At 37.5% G+C, this 22,364-nt stretch overlaps 2 protein-coding genes across 30 annotated transcripts in view; both read left to right on the forward strand.

Annotated features, from left to right (window-relative positions):
• LOC149731924 (titin-like) overlaps positions 1–7,694 on the forward strand; it is a 163,307-nt gene extending 155,613 nt beyond the window's left edge. For all 28 annotated transcript variants that reach the window (XM_089885393.1, XM_089885399.1, XM_089885394.1 and 25 more), the window contains 17 exons: positions 51–672; positions 762–950; positions 1,035–1,204; positions 1,282–1,494; positions 1,577–1,709; positions 1,793–1,993; positions 2,079–2,549; positions 2,625–3,116; positions 3,201–3,551; positions 3,655–3,825; positions 3,905–4,176; positions 4,255–4,722; positions 4,806–5,028; positions 5,112–5,279; positions 5,358–5,680; positions 5,792–5,924; positions 5,990–7,694. In XM_089885393.1, the coding sequence (XP_089741519.1) occupies positions 51–672; positions 762–950; positions 1,035–1,204; positions 1,282–1,494; positions 1,577–1,709; positions 1,793–1,993; positions 2,079–2,549; positions 2,625–3,116; positions 3,201–3,551; positions 3,655–3,825; positions 3,905–4,176; positions 4,255–4,722; positions 4,806–5,028; positions 5,112–5,279; positions 5,358–5,680; positions 5,792–5,924; positions 5,990–6,152 (4,763 nt within the window). In that variant the 3' untranslated portion in view covers positions 6,153–7,694. The remainder of the gene's footprint in view (positions 1–50; positions 673–761; positions 951–1,034; positions 1,205–1,281; positions 1,495–1,576; positions 1,710–1,792; positions 1,994–2,078; positions 2,550–2,624; positions 3,117–3,200; positions 3,552–3,654; positions 3,826–3,904; positions 4,177–4,254; positions 4,723–4,805; positions 5,029–5,111; positions 5,280–5,357; positions 5,681–5,791; positions 5,925–5,989) is intronic.
• Positions 7,695–8,253: 559 nt separating this feature from the next.
• LOC149731928 (myoferlin-like) lies at positions 8,254–22,348 on the forward strand. Of its 2 annotated transcripts, none has more exons than XM_089885419.1 (49): positions 8,254–8,849; positions 9,404–9,548; positions 9,673–9,847; positions 10,193–10,337; positions 10,433–10,548; positions 10,787–10,827; positions 11,125–11,207; positions 11,263–11,359; positions 11,421–11,549; positions 11,763–11,848; positions 11,988–12,088; positions 12,318–12,440; positions 12,622–12,799; positions 12,898–13,022; positions 13,076–13,182; positions 13,267–13,456; positions 13,560–13,627; positions 13,686–13,773; positions 13,835–13,975; positions 14,034–14,102; positions 14,159–14,281; positions 14,418–14,586; positions 14,668–14,804; positions 14,952–15,125; positions 15,802–15,892; positions 15,951–16,166; positions 16,237–16,380; positions 16,438–16,616; positions 16,982–17,131; positions 17,266–17,448; positions 17,680–17,766; positions 17,823–17,985; positions 18,069–18,136; positions 18,204–18,242; positions 18,384–18,488; positions 18,731–18,856; positions 18,979–19,068; positions 19,122–19,279; positions 19,340–19,510; positions 19,617–19,773; positions 19,827–19,955; positions 20,010–20,098; positions 20,160–20,306; positions 20,434–20,624; positions 20,698–20,885; positions 21,066–21,175; positions 21,246–21,393; positions 21,472–21,518; positions 21,665–22,348. In XM_089885419.1, exons 1-48 carry the CDS (start codon positions 8,789–8,791, stop codon positions 21,505–21,507), a joined length of 6,036 nt encoding a protein of 2,011 aa, XP_089741545.1. In that variant the 5' UTR covers positions 8,254–8,788; the 3' UTR covers positions 21,508–21,518; positions 21,665–22,348. The 2 variants fall into 2 exon arrangements, with proteins under 2 accessions (XP_089741545.1, XP_089741546.1); XM_089885420.1 differs by having other exon boundaries at positions 21,678–22,348.
• Positions 22,349–22,364: the final 16 nt, after the last annotated feature.

The following is a 22,364-nucleotide window of genomic DNA, read 5'->3' on the forward strand; positions in this document are numbered from 1 at the left end:
CTATGTAACATATGTTAAGGTATTAAAACCTAACCACGCTTATTTGACAGGTCTACGAATCTCGTACGGCACTCCTGATTTCTGCGCTCCTGAAGTTGTACAAAACGATACCGTAGGCTGTGCAACAGACATGTGGTCGGTTGGTGTTCTGACTTACCTTATGCTCACTGGACTGTCGCCATTCCAAGGCGAAAATGACAACGAAACCTTACGAAATGTGGCTGAGGCCGATTATAACTTCGACCACGAAGCGTGGAGATTCATTTCGGACGACGCACTTGACTTCATTGACAGACTTCTAGTTAAAGAGAAGCGCGAGCGAATGACTGCGGATGATGCTCTTGAACATCCTTGGCTGCGAACCTTGCATCCAGAAGTAGATGAAGACCTCATTGAGCGAAGATCTGTTGCGATCCAGACCACACTCCATAGGAAGTTTTACCAGACGATTAAAAAGCAAGACACCTCAACTGTTATCATCTCATTGGGAAGATACGCATCTGGAGGAGCCTTGCGATCACTAAAGGGTAAATCTGTTGCTAAGGTCAAGGTGCAGTCCGTTGACATGACGCCACAACTTATGCCTATGCACCATGTCTTCGTGAAAGAAAAGGACGACGCCAAGCTTACTTGTCGAATCCGTGACGCCGACGATGATGAAACAATCACTTGGTAAGAAGCGGTTTATTTCCAACAGCTTTATCCGTTTTATAACTAAATATTCGCAGGATGTTACTTACGCATGTGTTTTCTTCTCTTAGGTACAAAGACAACTTAAAACTTGAAGAAGGAGATAAATATGAATTCTCATACGACACCCACACCAGCTCAGCCTCGCTTTACGTGAAGGGAATCGTTCGAACTGACGATGGAACATACAAGTGCAGAGTTGAGAACGCATTCGGTTCATCAACACAGATTTGTGAAGTTTGCGTTGAACTGAAAACTAGGTGCGTATTTCAACCTACACCCGCTTGCACTGTATACCAGTTTTGTTACAGGCACAGAGTTAACCAAATGAATTCCTATTTCAGAGAGTGGACTCGAACTCGAAGAAGCATTTACCTGAACCGACATAAGAAACGCGGCCGCAAGACAGCTGCAAGCGAGATTTCTCGAATTATCAAGTGTCCACCCGAGTTTACTTTGCCATTGTACAACAGGACGGTTTACACCGGGGACACCGCTCTCTTTACCATAACTGGTAAGTTTGCACACCTTTTAATCACAACGTTCAGTCCGACAACGTATTTAATATTTAAACTCAACCTTCTTGTACAGTTACCGTGCACCCGGCACCTGAAATCAGTTGGTTCCACAATGGTCAAAAGATCAAAATTAATCCTGATGACACTCACTACTCTGAAATTCGTGAAAAAGGACTTTACACGCTTGAGATCAGGAGATGCCAGCTAGAGGATTCTGGTGAAGTCATCGTTCATGCTAAGAACGCTTACGGCGAGGACGAATGTAAAGCGGCGCTGGTTGTGCAAGGTTGGTTAACTCTTAACTGTCTTACCCCAACGGGTTATGGTAATTTGTGAATGTTTTTTTATAACGTCTTTGTGCCCAACAGACAAACCACTAAAGGAAGACCTCAGTGTTCGACCAATGTTCCGACGACTTCTTGCTAACCAAGAGGTTGATGAAAGCGAGAACGCGAGGTTCGACATCCGTGTTACTGGATTCCCCAAACCAACAATTGAATGGTAAGCCTTCGCATTCGTGTTTCTTATACAAAAACATATTACCGTAAAAATGTGATTCCGAACTAAATATATTTTCATAACAGGGAGAAGGACGGTAAACCAATTCGACCAGACCACCACCACGACATTGAATGGGAAGACATGCATTCTTGCTATCTGCTCATCCGCGACACCTTCCAACAGGATTCGGGACAATACAAAGTAACTGCCAAGAACTCAGCTGGTACTGCAAGTTGTCAAGCAACATTACAAGTTCACGCAATCACATACCAAAAACGCAAGAAGTAAGTATGACAACACTGTTTATTAATTGTAACAGGAGTGTCGGTTTTGTATTTGCTGATTTCTAAACGTTGTTTTTTATTTCAGAGCAAGAAAAGATGCTGACTTGTTTGCACGAGAAAAGGCTTACCAGTTAGCCGACAAGGTCTCAGTCCTGAAGGGTGAATCGGTTGATGTGCGATTCAACGACGCTGCAAAAGAAGCGCTCCTGACTGCTTCGACACAAGGAATGTTCCACCGCGAACCCATCAGCGATTCGGAACAGAAACTTGAAAAAGAGAGAATCAAAGAAGAACGAAAACGAGAGCTCAATCTGAGGATGCCTTACGTGATGCCAGAACCACTGCAACGATCGGAAAAGAGTCTCAAAGAGGATCCCGCTCTCACCAACTTCGTACCATTGAGCGACTTCAAATGGTACAAGAAGGTTAGAGATGCCAATGAAGTTTATCACCCAACAGATATATCTCGAGATGAACGAAGATCGTACCGTGTGCGTCGCCAGTTCGTTCCGGATGTAGCTTACATTGTACCAGACAAACGTATCGGATCTACCAGGTGGGTAACGAAACATACAATACAAACAGTTATGCTAAACATCGGCAGTCATGATAACAAACTATTCCATTTTAGACGAGAGCGACCACGAGTAATAGACGACATTATGATTGATGATTACGCTCGACACCGTGAGCCGACCCTATCTCCCGACGAAGAGGAGATCCCACAAAGAAAGAGACACAGATCATTTTCTCCAGGTCGAAAACACCATCCACGACCATTTGTTCCACCTGCATGGAAACAATACTTCAAGCCGATGTCCGATGATGAGAAAGTGCTTCAACCAGTGCAGAGTTACTTGGACCAAACCACCGCCAACGAATACATGCAGGAGATGGAACAACGAGGCGAAGAACCGAGACGTGAAGAATTCAAAAGCTACTCCGAACTTCTGCGCGAACAGCGAGAATCTCTTGCACAAAGAGAAGTAAAAACTGTTGAGCAGGAAGATGGTATCTACCAATACAAACCGATAAAGATTCCAAAACGTGACCCGTATTCGCAAACTTACCAAGAACTGAGAGCGAAACACGATAGCGCCGTTTCAAGAACCAAGAAACTAAAGTAAGTATTTTTCTTTGCACAAACTTATAAATAAAACGATACAATTCCTATGATGGGCACTCACCAATTATTCCTTTTTAACAGAACCACCGAGCTCACTAGTGGCAAGGTCGTTGATATCGAATCGGACGATGAACTACTTCGACCAGTTAACTACGACACATGGAAGTATGCCGGTGTAAAAACCGAAGCCGATCTTCCAACAACTAAACCAGCACGCCGACAACGTTCCACGTCTGCATCCTCTGCTGCCTCTGAAAGCGACGGTGATTTTAATTACCAACGCAAACGTCGCGAGCGAGAACGAAGAAGACAAGAACAAGTCGATGAAATGGAAATCGAGATGGAAATGATTAAATCCGCATCAAAGAAACGCTTCACTAAAAAAGCTCGTGATGAGGAACCAAATTACTTGAAGAAACTTAGACGACGAAGGTGAGGTTTCGAGTATAGTAGAACACACTATACAATAATGGATATTACATTGATGTCGTCAGTGTGTTTTTGACAGTCTTCCTAAATCTTGTTCTACTTGCAGATCATTTGAATTCGAAGAGCTGATGCGACCAGTCACTGATGTTGTATCAAAGAAGAAGAAACGACGACCAGTTTACTCTTCGTCCTCGTCATCCTCGTCAAGCGAAAGCAGCGATGAGGAATATTACCGAAGACAACAATCAAGGAAACAACGAAAATCAAAACGATCAAGGTAAGCGTCTGATTCACAGTGTTAACATTTGTCGAATTTGTTCCCAACAATTTCGCTTACACACATAATCTTCCTACAGACGATACGATGAATACGAGGAAGATCTTTCATCTGGAATCGAGTTCACCAGCTCACGTCTGAAAGCAAGAGGTGACCAAGGAGTGACGTCATCTGCTGCAGATTACGCGCCAAACTTCCAACTGCGCATGCGCAGCCATGTTGTTCCTGCTGGTATGAGCACCAAGCTTAGCGCGTTTGTGCGCGGTCGACCTGAACCACAGATCACGTGGTACAGGAACGGAACAGAACTCGCATCCGGAGGAACTAAATATTACGTCAGCAACATTGGAGGTAGGAATCCTAAAATATATCTTCTTCCCAAGTGTTTATATCTTGAATTACTTACGCTAACGAATGTTTGTTCTACAGGAGTCACAACACTTGAAATTGTACGATGCCACGAAGGAGACAGCGGTACCTACCGTTGCTCGGCTAAAAACTACAAGGGCGAAACATCAGACTACGCCACACTCGAAGTTACAGGATCCGAGTTCGAGTCCAGTGCTTCGAAACGAGGTGTGCAAGACTTCCACGTGAGTTTGGACATGATCGACGCACGTACGAGCATTTCAAGAAACCGATTCGAAACTGTGACACATCTGACACCGGCCAACGAACGAGTGGAGTCTCGAAGTTCAACCGCATTTGACGAGCGAGGACTTTCCCGCTCATCTGGATTCAGTCCTTATGTTACATCAGAAAGTAGGATGGGAAGCGCAACTCCTTCGTCATCTGCTGGAGCTCCGTACTTTGTACTACAGCCGAAGAGTCAATATGTGCTCGAGGGAGACGTGGCAACGTTTTCAGCGCAGTGCGACGGAAAACCATCACCAAAACGTAAGTGAAAACTAATTGAGCATTTTCATGTAAAAACCAACTCTCGAATTTTGTGAGATTTTAAACCATCATATTTTGTGCAGTGACTTGGTACCACGATGGCCGTATCATCAAGGACAACGAAAAATACAACCTTGGTGCAAACCGAGGAAAGAGAACGCTGGAAATCCGAGACTGTCGTCTTATGGATGCCGGCAACTATCAATGCATCGCTGAATCCAGCAAAGGATCCGCGACCACTGACTTTACCTTGGACGTGACACCACGACGACGACCAACACCAGCAGCAACTTCTGTTTATGAAAAGTAAGCACTTTGACGAAATATACAAATACAGAAATGCATTGAGACCGCAGTGTTCATTTACTAATGACCCTTCTACCTACCAGATCATCGCCAATGGGTCGAGCTGCATCAAGACAACGCAGAGGGCCCATGGTCGTCGGTCAACTCCATGTTGAGTTGAGACTGGATGGTAAAGTCCATATTGAATGCAGCGTTTCAAATCCAGACGATGTCAAGCGTGTGGAATGGACAAAGGACGGTGCGGCAATTCGGTAAGTTTTAAACTACCTATTTCTCTTTTCCGTGCCCTAATATTTGCTTGGTTTTAAACGGATGATTTATTCTTTCAGTTTTTCAAGCGGTCGCATGAAGTCTGAAACATTCGGCGCTTGCTACTCGTTGATCATCAATGACCTCTTTGAGGAAGACGCGGGATCATACGAATGTGAGTTGATTGGAACCAACGGTGGATCATCAACTACAACTTGCAGCATGTCACCGCAATCTTGCGCCAGCATGCGGAAAAAGATTAGCAAACTTGCCGGCACTCGAGGTCACTCGAGTATGGAACAATCACCGATGAGTGGTTTGATGCAGCACATGGAAAGATCCATTGAACAGACATCGAAAATTACTTCATTTTCATCAAAATCATCTTCGACATCGAGCAAAGGTAAGGTTTAAAATCTACTTAACCTCTTTTGTAAAAACACCGACTACAGACAGAAACATAACATAGATATCTTTTAACCAAAATTCTTATGTAAAGTCAATTATTTTACAGGAAACTCACCTAAAATTGAAGCACTTCCGGGATCCGTTTCCGTTACAACAGGAAAGGTTCTCACGCTCACCACCGCCCTCTCTGGCCAAGCACCTTGTGTTGCGGTGTGGTTTCACAACGGAATGACTTTAAAGTAAGCTTTAAGACAATTAAAATTTAACTTTTTTATGAACAAATACTAAACCCTTTTACCTACAGTGACGGAGACGACTGTGGGCGTATTCGCATCGACAGCAACGACACCTCAACCACTTTGACCATTCTTGGAGCAAAATCGACCGACGCCGGGAAATACCGGTTGGAAGTAGCAAGCCCAAGGGGTTCGGACGCTGCGACCGTGGTAGTTCAAGTCAACATCTAAGACAACCCTCACCGAATTGTAAATATTTGAACTAATTGTACAGCGGAAAGTTTAGCAAAGGACCCTGCATTGAACTTGCCATGACTTACATGAACACTAATAGAAAACCGTAAGGTTGTGACAACAATCTATACTGTGATATATATATGTACAGTACAATCACTATGTTGATATGTTCGACAATGTGTCTTCATTTGAAGACACATAATATGACGAGGCTTTATATCCACAAAAGTTTCATACAACTTGATATTGAACATTTATGAATAATTCTCTTAAAACTTCTTTGTACAAATGCTTAACCATGCAAGTTTATTGAAATTTCGTTTGACATTTGCATCATATCATTGTTAATATCCTGTCAATCTGGCCGCTAACTGTAAAACCTGTTTACGACTTATATTTTTACTTTAAACAACTCATTCTTGACAAGTACTTTACCATTTATTTTCTCTCTATAACCTGACGCAGGAAAAACGAGCCAGTTTATGAATTTTATTGTTGATTGTGAATTTGTCTTTTATTATTTTCCAAACGCTTTTAAATATTCTTCATATTTCTGACACTCCCCCTTCTGTTTGACGAGCCATCTTCTTGACATGTGATCCCATAGTGGACACAAACATGCCTCCTTGATAATGATATGTTGACAAAACTGCAATGTCATTACTTCCATTATACCAATGCCAGTGTCGTGAAGATAGGTAACGTCGCTACCCCTCCAAGCTGATGGGTGGCGAAGTAACCTTCCATTCACGTGATACTACTGAGCGATTTCCCTTCGGTTCTGCCGAAATATTGGCAAATGAAAACCCATATTATGGGAAAACTATTCTGTCTTCTAAAACAGAAGAACAGAAATTCCTGTTATATTAATAGCACTTGTGCTTTTATTTCCCCCAAAACAAAATAGGCCAAACAAAATCTGAAAGTGTCAACAACTTTTACCGTTTATTAACTACAACATGTGAATTTCGTAATATGTTTGTTTGTTTTCAAAATCTTATGTTCCTTCAAATTTCTCAAATCCCTTCATTTCTCACTTGACTTTTAAACATTATTTATGTCTTTTGACAATATTTGATCAATTATCTTGTAAACTCAACATCAATCAGTGTTGCCTTTTTGGCATTTCTTTAATTTCATTTGCAAATGCCACATATTCTGTCTTTTATGGCACTAATTTACCGCATCTCTTGTTAATTCGTATAACGCCACATATTGCCAAGCGCAATTTATTTCAAATTTACTTGCTTTAAAGCTAAAAGTTTGAGGTGACGCCTAGGGTTTTCCCGATGTCGACTGTCGGCGCAGTTGCTGGACTATTGGTCTGTCATTCCCTCGCAAATTATGGCAGAACTCAATACCAGCAACGGTAGCCTTTGCGATCGGGAAGCCCGACTCAACAGTTTTAATAGACGTGTACTGGGCGTGTTTCGTGTTTCACTTGTAACAAATTCAACTTGATGTTTCGTTTTCATAACTAAAATATTGTATGTTCACTTGTTCGCATGATCAAATAAAACACTTTACAAATAAAAATTGTTCATTTGCAATTACAGACGAGAGAAAAAATGGGCAGTTTCCATTGGCAGTTTAGGGCAGTTTGTCGGGTCAATTAAGGGTGTTTTAAAGCAGTCTGTTTTGACCATGTTTTTTTCTTTATGTTTTGTCCATATTTTGTATACGTTTCAATCATGTGTTTTTGTTACTATATTTGATTCATGTAAAATCAGGTACACACAATATAGCAACAAATGGGTCCGGCCACCAAAACGAAATCAATAGAATGCCAGCCGTTCAATCTGGTTAACCGGCCAGCCAACACGTGGTGTTACGTGGCTAACACCACCTGATCGTGTCCCAAGAATGCAGCAAGAGACGCCGTATTTAATTAGGCGCGGGCAAACCACCCACGGGCTCAACAATGATTACTAGGATTGTTAAATTTTCCTCATAGGGGCGTGTTTCGTGTTTCACTTGTTCAACTTAATGTTTCGTTTTCACAACTAAAATATTGTATGTTCACTTGTTCGCATGATCAAATAAACCACTTAACAAATAAAAATTGTTCATTTGCAATTACAGACGAGAGAAAATATGGGCAGTTTCCATAGGCAGTTTAATATTATACCAAAGTACAAATTCAAACAAAGAATCGAAGGATTTATTTGAAAAACTACAGTCGTTAAAAGTGCCTAAAGGTAAAAAGCAGTTGAAAATGTAAAGCGTTCCCGGACATATCGAAACCGTTGTTAACAAATATGTGGATCAGCGCTCACAAGCGTACCGAGCATTGTGAAGTATGTCGTTTTAAATTCTTGAATTGTTTTATAAAAGCTTTTGTTAAAATCGTTAAATAAACCAAGTAGATAAATGTATAGGAAATTGCTAATATCCTTTCCCAGAGCTTACAGTTACGAGATCCATATACAGTCGTGTGATTGTATTTGCTGGTGGTGATCCTGTGGGAAAATAGATGTTACAACATAGCGGTTGGTTTCAATAGCCGCTGGATTTAATATTGTTGGTGCGATAAGCCTACATAATTCTAAGAGGAAATACCTTACAGAAGTTAAACTGGGTTTAAATAATCGGTTCATTCGTGGGCAAGGTTTAGACCTTTAAGTACAAGAATGGCTGAAGATTCAGATGAAAAATTGGACATAAAGCAAACACCTAAAAGGAGACTATCAGGTAGGCTAATATAGGTTAAAATAGAAAACCAATAAACCATAGGTTGCAGAGTATTGGGTGTTTGATATAAAACCCTCGCGTTCGTTACCAACCAACGCGAGGGTAGAATAGGGAAGATTTAATTCTCATTTTTAAAATATTTTAAAATAAACAGTTTTTCATTCTATTTTTTCATCTATTTGCTAGTAAACAAAGAATATTAATGAATTATAAAACCGTATCCCAACGACTCCCATAAACCATTGTTAAATTGTTTATAACACGATCAGGATATTTGAATCATACGCGATAAAGGTCTCCCATCTTCCTAGTATAGGCCTATGTTGGGCGACCTGCTATACATGGTTGTTATCGTCGGGAATTTTTTCCGAAATTTCTTTATTTAAATATATTATTATATTTTATGATTTTGATGTTGTAGAATGCATGCAAACTCTAATAGTTTAATGGTTACGTGAAGTGACTGAATAAAAATTAAATGAATTACTGCGAATGTTTTTTAATACTCGCAAAAATCGGGGTTTACTTTTAATTATCGTATTTTGTACTTGAAGGATTATTCAGCTTAAAAAAGGAAGATGAAAATGTGAGCGTCGTTCCAAAGAGCGACAGCGAGGACGAAGGAGTTGGAAACGAGGTAGAGCCACCAAAGGAAGGAAACGATGTTTCGATTCCCACCTTTACTCCTACTAATACAAGGTAAGCTTTACGTAAGCTGTTGATCTCCATAGATAAAATCTTCGGTACGAGACCGATGAGAGAGAGAAAACGAGCTCACCCGTTTAGAACAAAATCCACGTTATCCATTTTATCTTGTGTTTAGAGTTGATAGATCCGCTCTGTCAGAGAAACCGAAAGATTTTCAAATTCGTTTAAAAGTAATATGCGGTCGCCAACTCGCTGGTTCCAACATAAAACCTGTGGTCACTGTCAAAGCAGGCAAAACACAAACCAAAATCACCAGGATTCGGAAAGGATCGGCACCAATATGGAACGAGGTAATTGAAAATGACTTTAACTACAGTATAGTAGGTTGGGGAAAGCGAGACACATTTAGCATAAAACATCCAAAAGTCCTAATCGTACTAACAGTGAATGGGAATCGTTACTATTCGTGTTTATACTTTATATGCTCTTTTTTTACTACCAAATGGGACAAGAAAATAAAATAAAAAGGTGTCCCATCTTCCCCACCCTACTATATATATATTAAACAGTATGAAGTAAATGAAATGACTTTAATTACAGTATATGCCAGTATGGTTTGTTCAGCTGTATATTTTTAACATTAGTTGCAGCCCAACTATGAAACATAGGGTGAGAGCTAAACTTACTTTTGTCAGATGTTCCTGTTCACTTTCAAAGAGTCATTGAAGGAGCTGTGCGATTATATATTTGAGTTCACTGTAAATAACTCGAGAAATATGAGATCGGATGGGTTGATTGGAACATTTAAATTGGACGTGGGAAGTATATACAATCAACCAGGTATGACAAGAACTGGATAATGTTACTTGAAATACATGCTATGTATAATTGCAACCTTGTGCTTGCTTTAATATGGTTATAAATGTAATTTGCAGAACACTCTTATGTGAAAAAATGGCTACTGCTGACAGATCCAGATGATAATTCTAACTCTACGCAAGGATATTTGAAAATCACGATCTGTGTTCTTGGGGCAGGAGATCAGCCACCAGTAAGAAACAAAAGAATTATAATAGACCTCCCGAATGTGTTTGACCTTCGGCAGTTGTTTAAATCCAATAGTTCCTATTTTCAAGTTAAAAAAAACCAACCACAAAGTTACATACATGGTAACTTGTAAGTGAGCACATAATAAATAAAATGAAACACCTGCGTTACTGTCATATCCCACCACTATGGAAAAAATAAGTTACATTTATTTTTGTAATGGAAAATTCCTTTAATTACAGGATGAAACCGAAGATATTGACGAGGAGGATGACGTGGATGGGTAAGACTTAACTATGTAACAGATGTCAATGGGTTAGCTATGATTTTTACCTGTGTAATCTAAACACCCCACCACTTTTAAAATCACACGGTGCTTGCCATAAGATAGACAGTAAACTCCCAAATGTGGTGGAACTCAAATAATAGCAAACTTCATTGGTCCCATATTTCAACATAGCTCGTCCTAAGAACTTATGATTTCAAACAGAATGTTTTCTGATTCTATCAGCAAGACGTAGTAATGATTCTAGAAACTTGGAAAGTGTATTCGAAACCAACTAACCAAAATATATTACAGCAATTTATTGACCCCAGCTGGTGCATCAATGCGTTCTGCTTATTTTACTCTTCGTGTTTATGGAGCAGAAGACTTGCCACAGAGTAAGTTACAATGACATAACATACCATACGACTAATTAATTATTGTTATTTTCAGTGGACTTAGCTTTTTTTGAAAATATTAAGCAGAAGTTGGGTCTTACCAACGATGAAAACATTGCAAAGAGTTTGGTGGATCCTTACTTGAAGTTTAAGTAAAAAACAATTCCTATCACTTCAAAATAAAAATCTAATTTTATTCGGTCATGTGTGTAGGTTTGCGGGCAAGAAGGTTAAGACAAAAGTACTTTTGAAAACAAACCATCCCGAGTGGAATGAGGAACTCAGTCTTTCACTCAAGTTCCCCTCAATGTGCGACACAGTTCAACTCATCTTAATTGACTGGTAAGTAAACTTTTAAAATGCCAGATAAAAGTAACATGACGCCAATATTTATCGATTCATGACAAAGAATTTTAGCTCATTGGAGATTTAGGGAGATTTTAATCCCCATACAGTTCCTATTGTAATAAGCCATACAACCTGGGTAACTTATGTTATATTATCAATACTAGCACTAACTGCATTTACTAAGAATCGTGTCCATTGTTACTACAGGGACCGAATAGGAGCGGATGATATTATTGGAACAGTGACCATTCCTTTGTCTCGTATTTCTTCTACAGGAGATGGGAAAAGTGGAGGTATCTGTTAAATGTCTGATTACTCAATAAAGGAATGAATGAATTAAACTTATTTACTCTCGCTTGATCAAAGACAGTTATTATAACACTGGTGTTCTGAGTATGAGATATATATATTATTCAACATATAATTCCCCAGGTTTTCTCCCAACCTTCGGCCCATCTTACATCAACTTCTATGGTTCGCCAAGAGAGTTTTCTGAAACAGGAGATGTCTTAGAGGATTTAAACAAAGGAAAAGTAATTAATGTTGAATATATTGCAAGCTCTAACTTTATTGAATATAAATCAATTAGGTGTCCATTATTTGCATTGTTGTTATTTTAGGTATAAAGTTTAATATGATTTAACCGTTTGTACTTAAGTTATCAAAGTTGTCTCATGAGTTATTGCAACTTGTGCAGTGAAGACCATATATATATATATGTAACCACTTATATATGTGTGTGTGTTTGTTTGTTTGTATCAGGGAGATGGTTGTGCATACAGAGGAAGAGCGATGGTTGAGTTGGTAACGACAATGGATGAGGAAGGTGTTGAACCTCCACCCCCCACACAACCAATAGCAGATGAACAGGTTGCTGTTATGCAGGTAAGTTTTTAGTTGGATATTCAATCACACAAGTTGTACCCATACAGTGTGGCGTGCAACTGTTTTGTTATTAGAAATTTTTTTATATACTCTGCTTTTGTAATTTGCATATTTTGCAACATTTATATTATTTAACAGTTTAAAAGTTAATTTGTGGTTATGCAAATACTTTGTTCTACAGAAACATTTGCGTCGAAGAAGGTACCGACTGGTTGTAGGTTTTGAAAGTGCAAGTCTGATGCGGAAACCTCTGGAAAAGATAGAGTTTGAAGTCTCAATGGGAAACAACGGGAATAAATTTGATACAGAAATCTTTGCCCCTTTCTCCGTAACTCATCACGGCAACTCTGTATTTGATGGTTTGTTAATGTGTTGTCAATTTAAGTGTAAATATCAATAATAAATATATTTAACTATTGAGCAATAAGCTTAGAGTTAAATACACCTTTTATTCAAGGCGTGCATTACCACTATATGCCATGGGCCTCGGAGAAGCCGATTACAATTGTGACATCACATTGGGAAGACATTAGCTCACGGCTCTATGCAATGAACTTTATACTTAAGATATGTGACCAAGTGGTATGATTCATTTTAGTATAAGTTATTTGACACTAACACTTGGTTGGTTATAGAGAGATAAAATGAACCAGCTTAAAGTGAATGTTGAAAACAAATCTGACCCCATTGATATTGCAGCTGAAATAGTTTCAATTCTGGATATTTTAATCTTGGAAACATCGTAAGTTTTTATATTTTCCAACATTGAAGATATTCCAGTAAACTTGATATTGCTTGCCATGTTTAATAAACATACATTCACCAGCAAGAAGCTGCCAAATCCACATGGAAAATCTTCCAATCAACTGGATCGTAAAATCTACCATCAAAGGAAGGACGAACTGCTCACAATCTGCCAAGAAGCCAAGGAACTTCGCCAAAATTGTACAGAAGCTAACGAAGCTACTGAAGCAATAAGTAATTTCTTGGAAATCCTTGAGCAGATTTCTTATGAGGTAGAATGTTACATAGGTTTACAGTTATAATTGTTAACAAAGTAAACAAAAACTATTTTTAAATAATCACTCACAAAGTTACACGTGTCAACTTATCTTTCAGCCACAAAACAGTCTTCCAGATGTAGTTATATGGATGATATCTGATGACAAGAGAGTTGCCTACGCAAGGTAATGCATTTGTTGTTGGTGTTTATAAGTGATTGATGTTCATGTTGTTAATGTACAGAATACCTGCATATGATGTATTGTATTCACCCGATAAACAGGAGTTCTGTGGAAGGTTTTGTTCGGAGCCACAAACAGTCACTTTGAAGGTATGTTACTGCTTTTACATATGTGAATGTAGTTTATAAGTGGATCTTTGTAATTCATCAGTATCCCACAACAAATGTCAGAAGTAAGAAGCAATACAAAGTACCAGCACAAGTACGGCTGATCGCTTGGTTGGGAAGGGCAGTGGATCAGGATCATTTTAAATTCAACTCTAACGGACAGATATCAGTGTTTGCCGAGACAGTGAGTAGAACACCGTTCTATCTTTATTTGATTAAATTTACTAAACCACCTTGTTTAGTTTGAAGCAGAAGTGAAAATACCATTAGTCGGCTGGAGCTCGAAGGGATACACAGATATATCAGGAGAGGTGTGACTCTTGACTATAATATGATATGAAATTAACTTTTACTTGCTATGTTGCAGTTACCACTTCCAAAAGATGCATTTAGCTGCCCAACGGATTGGAAATGGGAGGAAGATTGGAAAATAGATTCCATTCATCTACAAGGACATGACGTAACCCAAGGCCACAAGAGTGTGCTAGAGGTAAAGTGTTCTAAACTATACAGAAAATGTTAAATTGGAAAATAATATTCCCTTTTTATATGTTTAATACCATAAGTTTATGTGAAAAAAATATTTTTACTTTTATGTTTATAACACCATATACATTTTTGTTCAGGATGCATATGAGTATGAGAAGAGAAGCTCTGATATGACCTGGGCCATGGATAAGTTGACAAGCGGTAGACATGAAGATGTTGCTAAGTTGTCTGACCTCAAGATTCCTAAAGGTTGGGAATGGGACAATGAATGGAAAGTGGACACGAACAGGGCGTGTGATGAAGATGGTAAGAAATAGTTATCATATTTTTCTTGTTTAAATTTATTTTCAACATCAACTTGATAAAACATGAAGATTGTTGTTTTAGGATGGGAGTATCGTATAGAAGAAACAATCGTGAATTCTGCTTGGTCTACAATGGAGAAGACATACCATACATCAAGAAGAAGAAGGTTGATAAGACACAGAGTCTGTGTGGATGAGAAGATGTTTAAAAAGGCTGAGGTAAAACTTCCTAAAACTCTTTGACTAACAAAACTTTTTTGTAATTCATATTTAAAATGCATAAAAAAAAATTAAAATTATCTCAACAACTTTTTTTATACTAAGAACTTTCCAAAGATTAAAATTCTCTTTCTGGAAATAATTTAGAAAGAAGAACTTCGCTTAGCAGAAGGTTGGGAGTACGCTACAACAATGGGGGGCCAGTTTCATAACATTCCAAGGATGTTGGACCTGGTTAGGAGAAGAAGATGGGTTCGTAGGATGGTTACAACGGGCACAAAACAATCAGCTGCAATATTTAACCTTGATGGTTCAATTGTGGTAAGTATTATTAAACCTATACTTGGTAATATTAAACAAATGTAATATTGAATCGGTTATTCTAGCAAACATTAAGTGAATAAAAACATTCAGCACAAAATGGTGTTGGGTCTGGTCCTATCGTACTCCTCTTCGCGCGTACTAGATGCTGTACCTCGTTTAATCACAGATCAATTGGAACCAGATCAACACTTAATAACTCCTTTATTAGTAACTTGACAGTGACGTAACGATACGATAACGATAGCAGAATTTATGGCTCAAAGCGTCCCGAAACATGGCGCACCCATCTTTTATACAGACGAGAGTTGTGAGAAGAAGGGAACACGTCAGCCTCCAGGCTTACCGCCAGTCACACATAACGCAAATACAGATACAATGTCTGGGTATTGAGCATAGTTCACCATTGGGCATAGTCCACACACAATGCCAGCAGCCACGCATCTTAATTAGGAAACGGCTAGGAAATTGTGACAGTTTCCGTTGTCAGGCAATATCGGTACGTGGACTCACACAATATCATTAAACCAGTAAACATACAACATCGTTAAACATGGAATTACAACGATAACATTATTATCGCCCGCTTTCACACGTCGATCACTACAATGGAATCATAGATTTTGACTTGCAAATAACATACTTCCTGTAACTAAGCTGTAAAAATATATTTTAGAAAATAGATGATTCAAAAACGAAAACAGACTCGGAAAGTGAATCTGTTACGGATTCTGTCAAGACGGAAACCACTGATGTTGAAACAAAAGGTAAAAAATAATTTCTTAAATATAATATAAATTGTGCGATTATTTTTTACACTGGCAGATGAAATAGATGACATGGAGCAATTGAAAGAGGTCCCCGAAGATACAAATTTAGATTCGAAAACTTCTCCAGCAGAAGTTGTTTCAATATTAGAAGCTGATGATAAACCTGGACAACTACCTGAGAAGGAAAAAGTTCAACAAAAAAAATTGAAAAAGAAAAAGATAAAAAAAAAGAAATCTGGGTTATCTGATATTTTTGGAGTGTCAAGTCTGGGTAGGAATATTCTATAAAATGTTGTAACACAACTTTAAGGGTCTGAATTTAACCACCAAGCAATCTTTAGCCACAGATACATTGAAACCTAAAAGCTCGTCCAAAATTCCTCCCAAAATATACATGGTGTATGAGAAGGTTCATCATTTACATTTAAGAGCATACATCTACCAAGGAAGAGACCTACAACCTATGGACCAAGACAGCTTTTCAGGTAAATGTTAAAATCAAAAGTTGAAAAAAATATAAAATGTTTTAATATTTACAACAGATTCAAAGGTGATTGTATCATTCCTGAGTCAAACACTAAAAACAGAAGTTTACAAACACAGTCTGAATCCAACATGGGACCAGACCTTGATGATGGACATGAAATATTATGGAGACTTTGAACACTGGAACAGGAATTGTCCTAACATCTCGATCGAGCTATACGATCAAGATTATATGGTTAGTGTGGATGGTGGTTACAAGATAACTTGCTTAGTCTTATGTTAAAATAATTTAATTTTGTTTTTGAATTAATGAATGAATGAGATGTCCTACTACCACTATATAAGTTACCACATTAGTAACTTTGTGGGCGTTTGATTTTGTCCTGTATGACTGACAATTCAGACAACCAATTAGTGACCACTGGATCGGAATAATGAATGGTATAAACGCCTAAAATACAAACATGACCACAACGCTAGCAGTTTTACATTGGCTGTGGTTACAATGCAAGTGCTATAACGACGCATGCACGGCAGCAGATAATTTCATATATTAACAAAAAATTCTTTAATTTTACCATTAACGTTAAGTTAACACAGGGTTCCCTGGTGTTTATGGGCCGAACAATCGCCAAACCTGTGTTAAAGTTTCATCCAGAAGAAAAGAAAACAACAAAGTTAGAATGGTTTAACCTAAAGAAGAACAATCAGAATGTGGGAAGTCTGCTTAGTGCATTTGAAGTAATTCTAGTAAGTTTTGCCATTCATTATTGAATAATGTGTTAGGCAGGTTTTTATTATAAATTTGATTTAAAATAGAAACAGGAATAAACAGAAATTTTGTTTTCACGTAATATTTTTCATATATTTTTGTTTTAAAATAGAAACAAGATGACAGGGAAATGCCATTGCCACCACCTCTCAAACCAAACACCGACATTCCAATGGTTCCATGTGGTATTCGACCCGTGCTACAACGAACTGCAGTTGAAATATTAGTGTGGGGAGTTCGGGAAATGAAGTCATTCAAGTTGTTGGCAGTGGATAACCCAAGTGTGATGATTCAAGTACGTTGAGGGTTAATTTGTTTCTGTTTACAAACTGGAGGCAGTGAATGAGTGAATTTATGTTTATCTTATTAAGTATTATATGATAACTCAAGAGGGCATGGGGTGTATGAAACAGGCCAACCATGCTATAAGAACCAAAGTTGTCCTAGTTTAAATAAGTTAAGTAGGTTTATTAAGTATGTAGCAATGTAGTTCTGCTGGTAGCTAATGAGCTATTATCTCATATAGATTGGAGAAGTAGAACTGCGGACAAAAGTTATGAAGAACTTTAAACATAATCCAAACTTTGAAGAGCCAGTGTATTACATTGAAGCAGTAAGTATCCCAACATTGTGTGTTTCTACACTAAGCAAGCTAATACCTTATTACAGAACCTTCCAGTTGAAGATCTCTATTTCCCTCCCATTGTAATAAGGGTGAAGGATCATCGTAAATTTGGAAGCAGACCAACTGTTGGTCAACATATTATTACAGATAATATCAAGTATAGATTGGAACCAACACAAAAAGAATCGGGGAATGATGAAGGATACGGTGGGAAAGATAAATAATAATACTGTTTTAGGAGAAAGTTGTGATATGAAAGTTAGGGAGTAATTTCTCGTCTCTATATGCAGATGAAATGGAAAACTTATCACATGATGTCGCAATAGAAGTAGAACATCCATCCAACAATTTACAACTGGTAACTAATGGTTGCATGTGTTTATATACTGTTAGCTGGTAACAAATACATAATATATTTCTAACAGGGTTTCCTCTCAAAGTTACCGAGCTTCAGCTCAGAGAAAGTGAGTACGTTGGTTGCCATTTTGTGGATTTTTAGCTTCAAGGTTGCTTATACATAAATGGGAATTAAATTATACAAGAAATAACTTTTGTTTATAAAATTTTAACAACTGCATTGTTAAAAATATTCTTTAAAATAAAAGAAAATTCGTGATGAGGAAATAGATTGGTGGTCCCGGTTTTATGCTTCTTCTGGTGATACTGGGCTATGTGGAAACTATCTGGAGACTGGTTTAGATTTGATTAAGGTAGGTAACATATCAACAGTATGATCCATTTTTATGCAATGTAGGTTCACAATTTGTTGGGTGGAACAGACACGCTTTTTAACTGACCGTTTTTTCCCAAACCTTTTATTTATAGCTTGTTTTAATGAATGTTGTTTTGCTGTTGATTCCCTTCTCTTCGTTGTTTAAATAATTTAAGTTTTGCTAACTTTTTCAAAAAGATAAATACAGAGTTTAATCACGTTACCACAACATATATTTAGATATACAAGGATGAACTGGAGAAGCAGGAAGACTTTAATTACTTCAGTGATTTTGTCCAAAAGTTCAGATTATTCCGGGGGAAAGTTGATGAAGACGAAGAGAGGGAGTTTGCTGGCGAGTTCAAGGTGAACATCTTACTAATTAGGTATATAGTAGTTTATGGATTCATCAAATAAAAAATTCACCAAGACTGTTATAACCTGTTTGTACTTTTAATAAACCGCTGTAAATAATATCCATATAAAAGGGATCATTCCGAATCTACAAAGTGCCCGAAGATTTGGGAGAAGAAAGACCGGCAAGATGTTTCACCAATGTCCCTTCATCACATGCAGTGGTAAGACGTTTAATAGATTTTATATTAGTTGGTTGTTGAACTACCCACTATAGGAAGTCAGGGTGAGAATTTACGTTGTTCGTGCAATGGATTTGGCTCCTAAAGATTCAAACGGTCTGGCAGATCCATATATCAAAATCAAAGTGAACAAGAAAAGAATTGTAGACAGAGAAAACTATGTTCCAAACACCCTTTACCCAACATTTGGAAGGTATTTAAAAAAACCTAAGAGATACATTTCTTTTTTAAAATTATTTTCTATGTTAAAAAGGATGTTTGAACTTGACTTGAAACTGCCAATGGAAAAAGATCTTCACGTTGAAGTGTTTGATTGGGATCTTATTGGAAGTGATGAGAAAATTGGGGAGACCGTTATAGATCTTGAGGATCGATATCTCAGCAAGTACAAGGCGTGGTGTGGTCTTCCCCAGACTTATTGCAAGTAAAATAAGCTTATATGAATGCTAACAATTAAATATTCATAATTAGTAGGACAGTCCAACGATGTAACACAATCGTAAGTAGTGTTTTGTATTTATGTTTTGCAGCTCAGGGCATTGCCAATGGAGAGACCAAATGAAACCAAAAGAGTGGCTTGAGCAAAAGTGTAGAGAACAATGTTGGGATGATCCAGTGTGGAACGGCAACACCTGTGTAATGGTGGCAGGGAAGACTTATAAACTGGAGGATTATGAAAGAGGAAAAGTATAATTACAAAAATTATGTTCTAATTTTAGTTTGAATTGTTTTATAATTAGAAACCATGCGAAAACTGGGGTCCAGCAGATGAACGACTTGCCTTGTATGTTCTTAGAAGTTTTCCTCATGTTTCAGAACATGTAGAAACAAGACCACTGTTTTATGATGGCTTGCCCAACATTGAACAGGTTTGTTACTACAAGATTATATATAAGCATTTGTTTGACATCACTTAAACACAGGGGCGTTTGCAAATGTGGGTTGACATGTTTCCCAAAGAATTCGGCGATCCTGGACTGCCGTACAACATTGAACCAAGAAAACCTTCAAAGTAAAATTGAAAATGTTTTTTTGCAAAATAAAAGTTTCAAAAAATGTTTTTCACATCTCAGGTACTTTTTAAGAATGATTGTGTGGAATTGTACCGACATCCCGATGATGGATGTTTCAATATTGGGAGACAAGATGACAGATATTTACCTGAAAGGATGGCTCAGTGGGCTAGAGGGGAAACAACAGAAAACAGACGTTCATTACAGGTTTATCTGGGGGAGTTTACAAAACATACAATATTTATTGCTGCAGTCTTATAACAGATGAAGATTATTTTACATTAGGCCTGGTGGCAGAAGTACAGAATATTTTCATCGTTGTTTTAAAACACAGGTCCCTGGATGGCAGTGGTAACTTTAACTGGCGGTTTGTCTTTCCATTTGATTACCTACCTCAGGAGAGAATGGTTCATGTTTCAAAGAAGCGACATCTATGGAGTTTGGATAAAACAGTCACTAAGTTTCCACCTGTTTTGAACATCCAAGTGTGGGACAATGATTTGTTTGGACCAAACGAATACATAAGTAAGACTTAGTAGCTTTCATTTGTGTGGTTATTACGTGATGTTACTATGTGATTGTAACATTAAAATTTTAGGTGAAATTGTTCTTCCACTGACACATGCTCCAAAGTGCTGTAAGTTTAACAAAACATGTACGTTGGAGAATGTTCCAGATGAACAAGGGAATTGCAGAATGGACATGGTGAACCTGTTTGAACAGAATTCACAAATAAAGGGGTGGTGGCCACTTTACAGAATGGTGGATGGTGTCAAAGAACAAGCAGTAAGTTTTTACTGTGGTTTAAAACTATAATTGCAATTATTTATACAAGTGTTAATGATATTAGGAAAGCAGTTGGAAATTAACAAAACCATTTTAATGAATTTAATTTTTGCTATCGCATTTAAAGAGATAAAAATAGCCCATGTTATCGTGTACAAAGTTTAAACAATAAATTAACAGGGTAAGCTAGAAATGTCCGTGGAGATTTTAACATCAGAAGAAGAAGAAGAAAAGCCATCCGGACAAGGAAGAGACGAACCTAATATGCATCCAAAGTTAGAAAAGCCAAAGTAAGTTCACATATTGTTTATAGAGGTTTTTAATATATAATATGGTAAAAATGTTATAATTTTCCTGCAGTCGGCCGGCCACCAGTTTTGCATGGTTCTCATCTCCATTCAAAAGCTTGTATTATATAATATGGCGGAAATACAAATGGTTTATTATTGGGGGACTTGTTGCCCTGCTGCTTGCTGCATTTTTGGTCATGTTTTTGTACTCGTTCCCGGTAAGTTGTGAATTATAAAAATGTAAAGTTTTCATTTATTTTGTAAATATCTTTCAATTAAATTTATTTTTTAATTAGAATCAACTGACAAAGAAACTTACAAAAACACGCTAGGAGATCATGAAGTAAGTTTGCTTGTACTTTTCCATAACTGTTTTCAATTCTATATAGGTTTTTAAAAATGACAGTCATTTAATTCATGTATTTTAATCAAGTTTTTACGAATTACCATTATCAATCATGATGGCATAAAATATGTCGTATAATTCAGAATAATTCATCAGAGAATCAACGTGATGATGTGTACAAGTGATGACTTGAAGTTGAAGAAACAAAATATCAATCCCTCTTGTGTTTCTGTGGAAATATTCCATCGATTTTGAAAATATCAAAATATTGCCCAATAATTATTATTGTATTACAAAGTGTTTAGCATTGTTGGATTTACAGTTTAATGTAATTGTATATATTTGTGTAATTGGAAATCCACTCACCGGAATTGGTTTAAATTATAAATATAGAAGTTTCTTATTTATGTTGTTTTTAATTTTAAAGAATCTTTAAATGTGCTACTATAGAATGCAATATTATATTGTTGGATAAAAATGTATGTCCTGTGTCGCCTCTCTATTGTTGGTTGGAACAAAATACACTTTTCGACCAATTTAACAACTATAAAGTATTTCACAGATATTTTACTTAAACAAATATCTAGAGTAGGGTTGGAAAGATGGGACACCTATCCTTCTGGTGTTTTAAACAATTAACAACAGTCTATGGGAGTCGTGACAATACGGTTTTGGAACTAAATAAATAATTTTTGTTTACTACCAATGAGACGAGAAAATAGAATGCCTAGGTGTCCCATCTTCCCCTACTTTACTGTACACCTCCAGCTTATGTTGCGGCAAGATTCGTAGTTTTATCAACCAATAATAAACTCATGTAAAAAATATTACAGATATCATTTA

This window comes from Ciona robusta, chromosome 9, assembly GCF_009617815.1.
Source record: "Ciona robusta chromosome 9, ASM961781v2".
Lineage (NCBI taxonomy): Eukaryota > Metazoa > Chordata > Ascidiacea > Phlebobranchia > Cionidae > Ciona > Ciona robusta.

What these genes read in the sequence shown, in the direction of transcription:
- LOC149731928 (XM_089885419.1), top strand. Translation starts at nt 8,789, where the DNA reads ATGGCTGAAGATTCAGATGAAAAATTGGACATAAAGCAAACACCTAAA. An exon ending in AGCAGAAGACTTGCCACAGA is followed by an intron (nt 11,208 to 11,262) that starts GTAAGTTACAAT and finishes TGTTATTTTCAG; the next exon opens with TGGACTTAGCTTTTTTTGAA. An exon ending in CTTCCCCAGACTTATTGCAA is followed by an intron (nt 19,511 to 19,616) that starts GTAAAATAAGCT and finishes TATGTTTTGCAG; the next exon opens with CTCAGGGCATTGCCAATGGA.